Genomic DNA, 14465 nt, shown 5'->3' with positions numbered 1-14465 from the left:
ATAATGTCCCATCCGACCGTTAGTTGTAAGCTCGAGACGTTTGGTGGTTACTATGGTAACGCCAAACTACATACGCTGCTTGGTTACCGCAAGCTTACAAGGATGAAGTTTCCAAGGACATTTAACAAAAAAAGTAGTTACGATAACTTCTTCAAATGTTAACTAGGTGAACAATATGGTAAAATACGACGATCTACGGGTGGAGTGGATCCGGCAGTGCGTGACTGCTGGCTTCGTTTTGCCCGAAAATCCCAACCCTTTCGACGAGCTACTCGATCGGGGAGATGGAGAAGAAGAAGAAGACATTCTCCGCTTTTTGGACTTTGTCTCCGATGAAAACTCGCCATCGTGTCTTCTGTTTTTCAAAACTGTAAGAGAGGAAGAAATTGAAGTTAACATTCCACTCGGTAAGTTTGCAAAAGTTTGTGACTGTCATGTAGCTATTAGCTTACATCCGGGTCACAGGTTGTTGATCATCACAGGTGGGAGAAGTAGCCTACTCAGATCTTGTACTTAGTTCAAAGTCAATTTACCCGAGAGAAGGAATACTCGTGTTAGAAGTAAAAGTACTGCATTCAAAATATGACTCAAGTAAAAGTGAAAGTGCATTAAAATAAAAATGTGGTTGGCCTACAAAAAGTTAAAGTGCATATTATGCAAATTGGCCCATTTCAGAATCATGGTATGTCTTCATTATAATTATTGATGCATTAATGTTAAAAAGATTAACTAGATGGAACTAATTTGTATTATTTTATTTACTGCAGGGTGGTATGTTAATGTAACTGCAGTATATCTCCAAATACTAAATATAATACCTTACAAAAGTGGCAAAACCTGTGTTTCACTGAAAGGAACCTGGTTATACTGTAAGTTGGTAAAAGGAGCAAGAAGAAGCCACCGGGGACCTATTGGTATCAGTTGTTATTACCTGTATGGAAAACCATACTTCATGCCATGCTTCAATCATCCTCATGTCATCGAGTTGTGTTTTTTAAAGTTGTTCTATCCATCAAAGACTATAACTGATTTGTAGCCTCTAGCCTACCAAGTTGCAAGTGTTTTATTTATATATATTTATATATATTTATATACTTCAGATCCTGATTAATACATTTGGTGAAAAAGGACGTTTCCCTTCTCTTTTTTCCCTTGTCTTGAGGGAGGTTTTTAGTCCTTTATTTTTAAATGTGTTGTACATGGTCACCTATTCTGCAATTACACCCTTGATAACCACAGAAAGGAAGACAGATGATGCTTCAGATGCTGATTGCTCTCCAAGTGGAGCAGAGATACCCTCAGACTCAGAAGAGATATGTGAAGTAAGTCCCATACATGTGAGATCAAACTTGAATTGTTTTCCTCTTGTGGTAATTGCTTTCCAATTGTGGATGTGTTTGACATTTCTTGTTTTGTGTTTCCAGGGGCTTGAGCTCCAAGTTGTTCGTCACATTGAGCTTCATATGTCCGTAAATGATTTCCCAAAGCAATTTGTGAAATCTACTGTGTTCTACTTTATCAGGAACACAAAAGGTGAGAAGACACATCAATATCATTCTCTCTCTGTTGCACATGCAAAAGATAAACCAAGATGTTTTGTGTTTTTAATAGATACCATTGTTCAGCCAATGAACAAGAAGGAGACCCCTTTTGTGATGGGCAGGCTATTTACCATTGGTCGTCATAGTGGAGATCCCCTTGTTTCCCTGCATCAAAGACTTGTCAATGTAAGTACGAAAAAAACGACAAACAACCAGCAGCAACCATTAACATTGGGAAAAATGGTTACCATCAACATAATATTAATAAAACTTCTTATTTGATACATTTGACATGTCTCTTTTCAGATGTATATACCTTTAATGACTGCCGAGCGGATGAGGGAGACTGGTGCCGGTTATGAGAGCGGGGAAGTTGGCGGTGAAAAGGGAGAAGAGGGGAGTCCAGCGAAGCCGAGTGGGCAATTCACGATTCGTGATGAGTTGCTTCACAGGACGTACAAGTTTCTGGGCCAACTTGAGGCAACTATCCAACAAACTTATATTGAAGGTTTGATTTATTTAATATAACATGGGCTCATTGTTTTTTATTTCACAATCTATCAGAAATTGACTTTTAGAAAAACAAGTAAAGATGGTATTGAACTCCAAAGAGTTAAAACAATTCCATGGTATTCCCCAAATTCTCACATTCCCCAAATATTCTTTGCTTTCCCTGCTGTTAAATGACTTTGTTTACTGTAAACTATTGGGAAGAAGTTCTGGTTTGGTTTGTAAATGGAGTTTTCAATGCATTAGGGTTGATTTCACAGTTCAATTTCAAGATCCTTACCTTTGTTGCAGATGAGATTGTGCTGCACATACCTGAGCTAGACCTGGAGCCAACGGTAGACGTACTGCTGTCTGACCCAGAGATGGTGGAGAAGTTGGAGCAGTGTTTGATGAACTGGCAGACTAAGATTACTGTTGTTGTGCAGGAACAACAAAACAAAAAGCCGCAGGTTTGTGAATCTTTGTGAAACAGACACAACACAAACACATACACTGTGATTTCCAATTGACAAATGTGAACATCAGTTTTCCTTTTCCTCCAGGCTCCTGGCCCTTTGGCCGAGATAGCTCTTTGGCAGGGACGCGCATCCGTCCTGAACGTTCTGAGTGAGCAACTCAATCAGCCCGTAGTGAAGAAGATTCTGGAAGTGATGACCAAAGCAGATTCAAGCATTGTTCAGACCCTGGAAGGAGTGGTCGCAGCACTCACCAAATACCGCGTGGAGGCAGATGACAATTTTTGCTTCCTCACCACGCTGAAAAGAAACTTCATGGTGAGCTGCACTTTTTATAGGAATACCGCTAAATATCTTTCAGATTGAAATATTATTTGTCTTTTAAGAAAGGACAGTGGAACTGGTGGTAGCAGAGAATTGTCCTCCTGCCCTCACCGTCACTTCTATCAACCTTACCGTTGTCTGTTGTAGAATCTAGCTACTGCATCACATTTGGGTGGGATCCTTGAGACCATCCCTGATTTGATGGGCAGTCTGCAAGTAGTGTGGATGATCTCTTGCCACTACAACACAAATGAGCGCATGGTCCCTCTCATGGAGCATACTGCCTGGCGGCTGTGTGAACGTGTGCGTCCAATAATCGGAGTCAGCACTCTATTCAAGTATGTGTGAATACATTTAAACTTATAGAGAGAGTTGAATGAATCCTATTTTATTATGTCAATATTTGTCAGTACTTTATTTAGATAAGCTGTTTTGAGGTTTCGTTATAACTTAACAATGAGCTGTGCTTGGACAGAAATAAAAGGGAAGTGGCCAAATCCAAGGTGCGTGATGCTAAACAGGTCCTCGACCTGTGGAAATCCTCCTACTTTGAGGTGCGCGCTGAAATTGAAGAATCAGGCAGGAATCAACGCTGGGAATTTGACCGCAAGAAACTGTTTGAGATGACCGACTACATTGCCTCCATCTGTCAGGACCTGCTGAATGTTTTGCAGGTCTGTGTGTACACATACTTCACGGATTTTCAGACTGTATTAAAAAAAAACATCTCAGGTTTTTGAAAGAGTTTTTTCTTTATTTGTGTTGTGCAGATTTTGGAAGAGTTCTATAACATCTTTGGTCCAGAGCTAAAAGGTGTGACCAGTGACCCAAAACGCATTGATGATGTGCTGTGCAGAGTGGATGGGCTGATTGTGCCTATTGAAGAATTCAGTTGCGATATTTTCAAAATCCATATGATGAGCGGCTGGAAAACGATCATGCAAGACTTTAACAAGACAGTTCAGGTGAGTTTGGGACATCTGGAATTCAGAAGCTATACAACATGAAAGTGAATTAAGCATTGTCGTATCAGTGTGTTTTTAAGTTTGCGCCAAATAAAATAACAATTTTCTTTTTGCTGTACCTTAGTTATCAAGCTGATTAACTTCTCACATGCGTCTGTTCAGGCTATTGAGCTGGTGGCCATCGACCTTATTGATCAGTCGTTTAAGACACAGCGCTCTTCGGCCGCTGCCTTTGACATGCTCTTGAAATTCAAACACATCGTCTCCAGAGAGGCTGTCAACAACCATTTGATGCGAAAGTCTAACGACATCCTGGCTCAGTATTGCAAAGAGGTAATGTACTTTGAAAACAAGGGAAATTGATATTTCACAGTTACATTTGAATTTCTATCACATTATGTGGCTGGGTGACATGCTGTTTGATTCTCATGGTACCTGTCACTGTAAATAGAGTTTGTAAACTGTACCCTGTAAATTAGGTTGTATGTTATCCTTATTGTTGTTCTGTTGTTTTTATGTTACATGTGTAACTAATGTCCTGCACATCTCAAGGGGCTTTCACCTGGTTAAATAAAGGCTACAAACATACAATGTGATGGTATTCGATCAATACAATGCTTCTGTTGAGCGACAGTGAGTTCCTGCAGGTTTTGCAATGTGGTGCAATGTTAATGTTACACGCTATTGCTATTTCAATCAGGAGAGACGGTTTTGATGTAAGAATACATATTTATTGCCAGGAATACACAAATGAATGTAGTGGAGTTTTGGCGATTAGACCCCGTTGTGCGGGAGTATCATTCAGGAGGGGAGAACCGATCCGATGAAACCCCCGAGGTCTTGACACTGGTGGTGGTGAATGGATAGTTGGGGTCGGTCTGAAGGGGAGTGGCTTAGCTTGACCCTGGATTCAGAGGGACAGGAGGTGAAAAGGGGTGGACGAGGGTTGCGTAGAGTCACCTGAAATGACAGCTGTCAGAGGGGGAGAGCAGATTTTAAAGGCTTAGCGGAGCGCTATGATAGGCTTGTGAGAATACAGCGAAGCAATTGGTTAGCTGGGGAGTGACGCCCCCGATCACTTATCGAGGGTAGAGAGAGTAGTAACATAGGAATAGAAAGACTGTCTTCCTGGTTGAACTTGCGCTGAGCTTCATTTCAAGTTATAAATTACCTGTGACTTTCATTCTATTTATCTTTGACAAATCAAATGTATTAATCCAAATTAAACCTACAGGCAATACATGCAAACAGCCTCAACATTTGACATGTTGTAAAAAAATATACAACTAAACAATATATCAAGTGGGATCATTGTCTGCCACAAGCTCTTTTGTACAATGTATCTTTTGTTGTAGGTGGACAGCATAAATGACATGTTTGAGGCAGAGAAAGACAAACCACCAACCCTTCTTAGGAATGAGCCCCCAGTGGCGAGGGCCATCCGATGGGCTCAGTCTCTGGTGCATCCCATCAAACAAACCCTCCTTCCCTTCCTCAAAGAGCCCCAGATGCTGGAGTGTGAAAATATCAAAGTGGTGAGTTGTACGGCTGTATAGTTCTGTGTATAACATATATTTTTGTAGGCACCTAAATTCTATTTGAAGCCTTCATGTGACTGTTGCTGTATTCTGCTTAGGCCAAAGACAAGTATGCGGAAATGGCAGTGAAGATCCGAGACTATAAAGTGAAGAAGTTTGAGCAATGGACTGCTGAGACACAACGTAACTTGCCATTGCTAATGAATAACACCCTGTTGGTTGTGAGTGCCGATGAAAACCAAGTCGAGGCAAAGCTGGTATGTATCTCTTAGGGCTGTGCAAATAATCGTATTTTAATATCGATTACGATTTTCGCTTGCAACGATTACGAAAACAACGTAATCGAAATAAAACGATCATTATTTTAATTTTAATTATTTTGTTATTTTTTTTATTGTTTTTTCAGTTGAATTATACTTAAAGTTCAGGGTAATCAACTGTTAAAAACATATTGTTAACATTTCTTTTTTCAATAAATGGATGTTTTCAAAGTAAATGGATAATTCGTTTTTAATAATCGTGATATCAATTATTGACCAAAATAATCGTGATTATGATTTTTGCCATAATCGCATAGCCCTAGTATCACTCACTATTAGTTTATAACTGTTTATAACAAATATACTATCTCTCAATGGCCCCTTTTTGTCTGATTAAAAGGATGTCCCAACGACTCAACGCAAACTACAGGGGGGTGTGAGATACATTGTGAATTTTGCCCCAGAACTCAGGGAAATGATTTCTGAGGCATACCACCTTGAGTTACAGGACCATGCTCTGCCTGATCTGGCTAAAATTATTGCTCTACAAGAGGACAAATTTATCAGGTAGTAAAAATCACCATTAACTAAATACCAAACCAGTCACTGATGCGATCTTGGGCCTGACTAATTCCAACCTTTGTTTTAGGTACGTCAATGATCTGAGGAAGATGATCAACCGCTACCACTCTGTCATGGACAGCCTGAGTGATGCACAGTCCATTATGTTGGAACAACATATCACAGCGGTCCAAGAAGAGATGCAATTTGGATGCAAAAGACTCAACTGGACATCTTTGGGTATGAAGAATAAATGGGCCAAAATGTCTGTTCAGTGGTGATCTGATGTCAGTAAAATTGAAAATGGATCAATTTTGTTTGGTGTTAGGCATCAACGGCTTCATCAAACGTGGCTCTCAGTCTGTGTCGAAGTTTGAATCAGTTGTCAATCAGATTCAGATGAATGAGAAGGAGATTGAGTCCAAGTTGCAAGTCATAGGGATGGCCAGTTTGCTGAAGTTTTCCGTCCCAGATAACGACTTACCAGGTGTGATATCATTTATATGACATGATGATTTTATTATAAGAATCTATTCCATTCCAATATTTTTATTGCCTTACCCCACATTTTTTTCTTAAGGTGTCAAAGACTTCTTTGAACGTATTGAGCGCGACCAAACCAAGACAGTGAATTTGCTGAGTAGGATGTATGCAGACATCGGACCCCTCATCACTAAGACGGAACATTTGCTCCTGGGAACGAGCAGTGGCAATGCCAATTGTATGGCAGGTTACTACAAGTACTGGGAACGCAAAGTGCTAGACTCCCTTACAAAGATGGTGCTGAGGTAATCACCTTATGTTAATGTTTTTCAAGTGTTCTACTTTGTGAGCAGTAATATTCACCCCTCCTTTTACATACAGGGCAAAAATATATGTCTCGACCACTGTTCCATCCTTCTTGTTCACATTTAGGAATCTCCAGTCCTTTAACGTGGTGCTGATGGGAAGTACCGCTCTTTTCCAAATTGATGCCATTCTGCCTGCCCCTAAGATTGTGACGCAGCCCCAAAGCAAAGAGATCTACTTGCTGATGAAGAAATGTCTTAAAGAATGTATCGAGAGCACAAAGGTTTGATCATCAGGATTCTCCAAATACCAGGGTTCTTACGGTCATTAAAAACCTGGAAAAGTCATGGAAATTCAAAATGCAAATTCCAGGTCCTGGAAAAGTTATGGAAAACAATATTTTTCCTAAAGTTTTGGAAAAGTCATGGAAATGTAACCAAAGTTGCATCAAATACAATTTATATTTGATCTAATTGCCGAAATAGTAATACTATAATGATAATAAATACTGTATGGTATAGTAATGAAACGTAAAATGGCATTTAACTGTCGAGGTATTTTGCTGGTGAGAGATTTGAGTTGCTTTAGCGTGTAGAAGCTAGTAAGCCTACTATTTGATTTGTTTTAGATAGGCACAACATGTTTCATATGCAGACCTTATTTTCCTGTTCCATGTTAAAATAAACCATTTTCAGTGGTACCGCTGAGAAAGAGTAATTTTTTTAGTCATGGAAAATTAGCAAAAGGTCCTGGAAAATCATTGGTAAAAAAGTGTATGAACCCTGAAATATGCTGCCTTAAAAAAAATCTGCAATTTAACGATGACACTCATACTGTCCATATTGTTGCTTTACAGCATTTTCTGCGTTGGATGCATGGGACCTGCAAGCTGTGTCCGCCACAACATGTGGACGGTGAGGATGAGCCGGTGATATTTAGCTTCCGCAAAGAAGTGTGGCCAAATGCTCAGATAAATGAGTGCGCCTTGGCGGTTCACCAGAACATCCAGCGCCTGCTCTCCTCTGTGGAACAGCACCTCGTCCACTGGACACGCTATCGGACACTTTGGGAGAAGAATATTACCATCACCAACGAAAAGTTTGCTGCAAAAAATCCATCCTTTGCCAGGTACGATGAAAAGATGAACTTCTATTCTGATATGATTCGGGAAGTGAAGCAGGAGCCACTGTTTAAGAATGAGCACGTCATCCATTTAAACCTGGAGCCTCTGGCTAACACTTTGCGGGAGTCTGCCGAGTCCTGGATCCATTCGTTAGGTAGCCTGCTCAACAAGCCTGTGAAGGAGGATCTGTTCAACTTAAGAGATGAACTCATGGTAAGGAATCATGTTACACAGTTTCATATGTTTTTACAAGGATTTGTATGTGTGTTACATCCAGGGTTCTTACGGTCATTAAAAACCTGGAAAAGTCATGGAAATTCAAAATGCTAATTCCAGGCCCTGGAAAAGTTATGGAAAACAATATTTTTCCCAAAGTTTTGGAAAAGTCATGGAAATGTAACTAAAGTTGCATCAAATATAATTTATATGTTATCTAATTGCCGAAATATTAATACTATAATGATAATAAATACTGTATGGTATAGTAATGAAACGTAAAATGGCATTTAACTGTCGAGGTATTTTGCTGGTGAGAGATTTTAGTGACTTTAGCTAGTAAGCGTACTATTTGATTTGTTTTAGATAGGCACAACATGTTTCATATGCAGACCTTATTTTCCTGTTCCATGTTAAAATAAACAATTTTCAGTGGTACTGCTGAGAAAGAGTAATGTTTTTGGTCATGGCAAATTAGGTAAAGGTCATGGAAAATTAGGTAAAGGTCATGGAAAAGTTATTGAAAATCATTGGTGAAAAAGTGTATGAACCCTGTACATCTCTATGTTTTCTTGACTGTTTACAAAAGCAACTCTCTGAGAATCTACAACAAAGCCCTGACTCTTTTGATGAGCTGAAGTCTGTCCTTGGCACCATATCAGACATCAGGGACATGTCTGTAGATGTTGAGTTGAGATACATTGATATCCAGGAGAGCTACAGAACACTGGCCATTTACAAAGTGCAGGTACTGTGTGTTTCATTTGTAAATGATTGTCCATTGAAAGTTGATATTGTTTCCCTGGTTGAACATCTTCTGTTCTGTTTTTTGTAGGTTGGGAAAGATGAACTGGAGCTGGTGGGAAAAATTGACCAAATATGGAAAGAGCTGTCTGACGAATCTAAACAGGTGGATCGAAGTCTGACAGATGTCAAGACATCATTTGTTCAGGTAAGACATCAAACTCCAGCATTCAGCTTTAACACAACATTCAAAGCATTGTTTTATTTGTATTGGTATTTTCAAATTTATTTGAAATGATCCTACTATTCTCCCTTCCCCTCAAAGACTACAAAGGACAAGATTGGAGAGTTCACGCAGGAGTTGTCTATCTTTGCTGAGAGCTTTAACATGCATGGTCCTGGAGCTGTGGGAGATGATTTGGAGAAAGGTACCTGTGCACGAGATCCCTGCTTTTAGTTTTTGTATTCAAAGCAATAATATATGGTGAGGTGCAGCCCTGCCTTAGGAGATCTGGAGGCGTGTGGCGCAGTGGCATAGTGCGTTGATGTTCGGATCAGGGGAGCACAGGTTCAAACCCCACTGCAGTCAGCATGTCGTTGTGTCCCTGGGCAAGACACTTCACCCCAAATTGCTCCTGTGGGGATTGCCCACAGTATTGAGTATGTAAGTCGATTTGGATAAAAGCGTCTAACAAGTAACATGTAATGTAAAAAAAATGTAATCTGGGCTTTAAACAGTTTGGTCTTTAATTTCGTCTCTAAATCAACTTTTAAATACCGGTAACTGCTTTTCAGTCATTTCATTCCTGTATTTTTTTCTCTTTGTTTTCACTAAACCAGGGTGTCCGCGGGGTCTTAAAAAGTATTAAACGGCATTTTCCAAGGTATTACATTTTGTAGCTTGTTTTCAATAAGTATATGAATTGTCCAAAGAGGTTGTATTCTACAGTCTGCCTGAATGTAATCATTGCGTAGCTGTGGATTGTGATTCTGTGTAGTTTATTTATGGCATCCCGTTGGACGTCATCTGAACAGGACATCGCACGCTCACTGCTTGATAGCACGAAGGTCCGTTTACGCCGGTTGTTAAACAACATCGTTATGGGGAAATGCAAGTTTGTGTCCAAATGGTTGGAAGATAAGGAGGAAGGACAATCAATACTGTATATAGTAAATGTGAGGTAAAGTGTGTTGCCAATGTAACCGGTTAAAACTCCAAGTGGCGATGAGGTCTTAAAATGTATGGAAAGGGTCTTAAAAAAGGTCTTAAAAGGTATTACATTTGACTTCAGGATTCCTGCATATACCCTGTGTGTAGTATGCCGTTACATTTACAAATGTAGTTGAGGAAACAGTCTCTCTTTTTTGTTTTTCTCAGGACTGACCGTAATGGGAACCTATGAAAAAGACCTGGCTAAGATAGTGGCTGGACGACAGGAGCTAGCTAATGCTGAAAAGCTGTTGGACCTGCCAGTCACTGTGTACCCAGATGTCATCAGCATGCAGAGAGACATGGAGGGCCTGAGACAGATATATGGGGTCTATAAAGCTCAACAGGTAGGACGGGGTTTCAAATTGGGACACTCTACGTATCCTTCTGTTAGGAGTCTTTCAAGTGTTCATCCTTTAATCTTTTAGGATGCAAAGGCGGAGTGGTCGCAGATGTTGTGGATCGATTTAAACATCCAGACGCTACAGGAGGGTGTTGAGGGATTTATCAAAAGCTTGAGGCAGCTGTCTAAAGATGTGCGGGCGTTACCTGTGGCCTTCTTCCTGGAGGCACGCATGAAGGAGTTTAGAGAGTCCCTGCCTCTTCTCCTGGACGTGAAGAATGAGGCTCTCAGAGACAGGTCAGTCTGAAGATCGACACCAAAACCTTGAATAAATGTGACAACCAAAACATCAAGGGAGTAAAGAGTTAAGTATTGATAATGTACATACTTCGCTGATGACAAGTCTTATATTTTTTTGTCCACAGACACTGGAAGGAACTGATGGAAAGGACAGGCACCAGCTTTGAGATGAACGACAGTTTCACTCTTGAGAACATGTTTGCTATGGAGTTGCACAAACACGCAAATGTCATAGGTGATATTGTCACCTCTGCTGTAAAAGAGCTCAGTATTGAGAAGGTAAGCTTCCATTCTTATCTCAAATGCCACGTATTGAAAAGTCGCATCACTTTATCAGAGAAGCAGTGGCAAGCCGTCAGGGCCCTCTAGGGCCTCTCTGAGGGCCTAAGATGTTCTACAAAATAATATTTAAAAAGGTTGTTTTTTAAAAATATTTTTTATTAGTTTTACAAAATAACTTGATTTAATTGTATTTAAAATAACATTACCAAAGAAATAAATCCTTTGAATCTGCCTATTAAGTTTCTGTTGGAATGTGAAGGGATAAATGAAAGAAGCTCGTCTCTGCAAGTTACTGTGAAGACAAGGGCTGATTGGTGGTCCTGCTGTAAATTCACAGAGGGCCCGCTATAGTAACTGAACGAGAGAGTAATATCAAATGACAGTGCAATTGACCAATCATATCTTCCCTCTAAATGGGTGGGCTTTATTTTCGCGGACTTTATGACAAGTTCCGCCAGCTGGGAATTGTATGCATGTGTTATAACAACGGGTCAAGATTTTACATAGCAACAACAACTTCCTGTCAACAGCTTAAACTCTCCTTCTGTCATGGACAGCCTGAGTGAGGCTCGGGGGGGGGGGGGGGGGGGTCACGGCTCGCCACTGCAGAGAAGTCACGAAAGTTGTATAAAACTCTATTCCTGTGTGTCTTGGTGCTTCCAGGGAGTGAAGGAGGTGGTCATGACCTGGGAGAACATGAAGTTCAGCGTGATACCCTATTTCAAAGGCACGCAGGAACGTGGTTCTGTTCTGGGTGCAGTGGAAGAGATCATGCTGAATGTGGACAACGATGCCATGAACTTACAGAGCATGGCGGGCAGCCGATTTGTTGGACCTTTCCTTGGCACCATACAACAATGGGAAAAAGATCTATCCCTTATCAGTGAGACCATAGAGGTCAGTGAAAGTTGCCAAATCTCCCATCAAACTTGAACGAATCCGTAAAATACTTTCTGAAAATATATTTCTTGCACAGGTTTGGATGATGGTGCAACGAAAATGGATGTACCTGGAGAGCATATTCGTTGGTGGAGACATAAGCACGCAGTTACCAGAGGAAGCAAAGAAATTTGATAACATCGACAAAAAGTTTAAAGAAGTAAGAGTTGCAAAATAATGCATAATATTTTTTGATGGAAACAAAAGACTGTTAGGGAATAATTTGCTTAGGTATTCAACTTTCAACACGGTTCATAATTTTCTCTCTTTACCGTCTCTTTTCCCATGGCATGGTTCTACGGCCTTGGGTATAGCTGCTATCTCTCTTAAGGAGGAGTAGCTTGGGCGCATTGTTGTTGCCAGTCTATGACAGAGCACAAGCCGCCATGAGGTAGTTTACTGTTCAGGGACGTAGGTTCCCTGGCGCACATTATTTTGTATGGACGAGAGCTCTAGTTAGATTCACTGATGAAGAATGTTGATTGTTACACTCTGAACTAGTTAAAACCTTGAGCTACAGAAAGAGTTCTTCAGAATTGGTTTGGCAACCACTGTGTCAACTCGTGACACACCACCTGTCTTGTCAATTCTCCGGCCATAACTCCAAATAAACTGTCAGTGTTTGCCATCAAAGCTCCAGCTCTCCTCGTGCCTCTCTGAGTCCTGTTTCCAATTGCTTCAGAAGTTTCCCCCACAAAGACTATAACTGGAAATCTCAAATATAATATCCATCCTATTAATTCTCTTTGTAGATAATGAGTGACACAGTGAAGGGTCCAAACATTAAGCGCTGCTGCCTGGTTCCCAACCGGCTGACGTACCTACAAACCCTCAGTGACGATCTAGAGAGGTGCCAGAAGAGTCTAAATGACTACCTGGACTCCAAGAGGAATGCTTTTCCTCGCTTCTTCTTCATCTCGGATGATGAACTACTCAGCATTCTGGGAAGTAGTGACCCTTCCTGTGTCCAGGAGCACATTATAAAGGTATGACACCACTACAGACAAAGCAGTGAGGGATTAAAACAGAACCGACAATCACTGTTTGTGCAACATTTCCTCAATGCTTTTATTTTCTATATTCCACAAGATGTATGACAACATAGCATCTCTGAGATTTGATGCGGAAGGCGATGGGGAGACAGTCGCCGCAGCCATGGTGTCTGCAGAGGGTGAGCTGATGGAGCTGAGAAAAGCTGTCCCGGTGGACGGGAGTGTGGAGGAGTGGATGACAGGAATTCTTCTGGAGATGAGGAGGACCAATAGACTCATCACCAAGGAGGCAATCTTCCGCTACTGTGCGGACATGAGCAGGTGTGTGTAGATACTACAATCGTGTGGGCAATGTTGCCAGGGTCTGAATGTGTGAAAGAGAACACCAGGGCCATTCAATTAGTTTGGAATGGGGCCGGTTGATGAAAATGATCCAAAGCAAGGGGCTGGGAAAAAGATGGCTTGAAATATGAGCAATCCTATTAACACCTCTGAGGCCCAAAGGACTCGGTTCCGTGGCCGAAATCGCGTAATTTACAGGAAACAACGTCGAAGGAACCTTAATATTTAATAAACTATGAATATTTTATATCCATACAACGGGAAAAAAATAATTTAACTGATCTTTTTCATTATTTTTTTTTTAAAACACACAACGCTAACTGTGAGCCTCTGAATTAGCCCCGAGCGAAAAATGCTAACCTATTACTGCACCAAAAATCCCTCCTAGCTCCTTTATCACTTATCCTAGCTGCACATCCAACACATCGTTTATGATAGTAAAGACATAGATTATAACGGTGCCCACCTCAACACTGAAAGATACAAACTCGCGACGTTATCAACAAAAACGTACATCAAAACAAGTGGCGCTAGGTAGCCCACAACGCTAACATGGCTAACCTTCGTCTTTGTCTGGTCTAAACTGGTCTTCAATGGCATTAAAACGATAACAATGATGATGTAGTTAATCCATAGGTTAATATCCAATGTGGCTGTGTCCCCTTTGAAATGTTCTGATAATCTATAAGCAATAAAACTGCAATTCCGTTTTAAAATAGTAGAGCAGGCCATTCCTACGCTCTGTAGCTTCATTGAATGCGCTAAGACGCATGAGTGTGTGCGGGACGATTTCCCTTTGATTCTATTGGCTCTAACGGTGAGAAAGAGATGTCACATGTCAAAATCGAAGAAGGGGTGCCAGAGATATGGAAAATCCACCCAAATGGCCCCAGAAGAGGTTTTTTTTTGCTAAATCTGTCTAAAAAGGTCAAATATCACTCGTTTTGCATCAATCTTGATACAGGGCACTTATTATATGTTGTACTTTGGATTCCTTAAGCTTTAAGTCTACTAACCCATCATCCAAGGTT

The 14465-nt window shown here is 40.7% G+C and overlaps 1 protein-coding gene across 1 annotated transcript in view; it reads left to right on the top strand.

The window, feature by feature from the left end:
* The first annotated feature begins 174 nt into the window (after nt 1-174).
* dnah10 (dynein axonemal heavy chain 10) overlaps nt 175-14465 on the top strand; it is a 38094-nt gene continuing 23803 nt past the window's right edge. The window contains exons 1-29 of the mRNA XM_079688836.1: nt 175-407; nt 1240-1322; nt 1425-1533; nt 1612-1727; nt 1848-2049; nt 2343-2500; nt 2594-2824; nt 2978-3168; nt 3306-3504; nt 3601-3795; nt 3958-4128; nt 5151-5330; nt 5432-5590; nt 5994-6160; nt 6243-6394; nt 6483-6641; nt 6735-6942; nt 7070-7226; nt 7800-8279; nt 8872-9030; nt 9118-9234; nt 9352-9454; nt 10405-10583; nt 10665-10876; nt 11005-11158; nt 11825-12058; nt 12138-12260; nt 12853-13086; nt 13190-13413. Of these exons, the coding sequence (XP_079544962.1) occupies nt 176-407; nt 1240-1322; nt 1425-1533; nt 1612-1727; nt 1848-2049; nt 2343-2500; nt 2594-2824; nt 2978-3168; nt 3306-3504; nt 3601-3795; nt 3958-4128; nt 5151-5330; nt 5432-5590; nt 5994-6160; nt 6243-6394; nt 6483-6641; nt 6735-6942; nt 7070-7226; nt 7800-8279; nt 8872-9030; nt 9118-9234; nt 9352-9454; nt 10405-10583; nt 10665-10876; nt 11005-11158; nt 11825-12058; nt 12138-12260; nt 12853-13086; nt 13190-13413 (5288 nt within the window). The 5' untranslated portion in view covers nt 175. The remainder of the gene's footprint in view (nt 408-1239; nt 1323-1424; nt 1534-1611; nt 1728-1847; nt 2050-2342; nt 2501-2593; nt 2825-2977; nt 3169-3305; nt 3505-3600; nt 3796-3957; nt 4129-5150; nt 5331-5431; nt 5591-5993; nt 6161-6242; nt 6395-6482; nt 6642-6734; nt 6943-7069; nt 7227-7799; nt 8280-8871; nt 9031-9117; nt 9235-9351; nt 9455-10404; nt 10584-10664; nt 10877-11004; nt 11159-11824; nt 12059-12137; nt 12261-12852; nt 13087-13189; nt 13414-14465) is intronic.

The sequence above is a fragment of the Notothenia rossii genome, assembly GCF_949606895.1.
Source record: "Notothenia rossii genome assembly, chromosome: 6".
Taxonomy (NCBI): Eukaryota; Metazoa; Chordata; class Actinopteri; order Perciformes; family Nototheniidae; genus Notothenia; species Notothenia rossii.
Note: the sequence above shows the minus strand (reverse complement) of the source record. Positions and strands in the feature narration are given on the sequence as shown.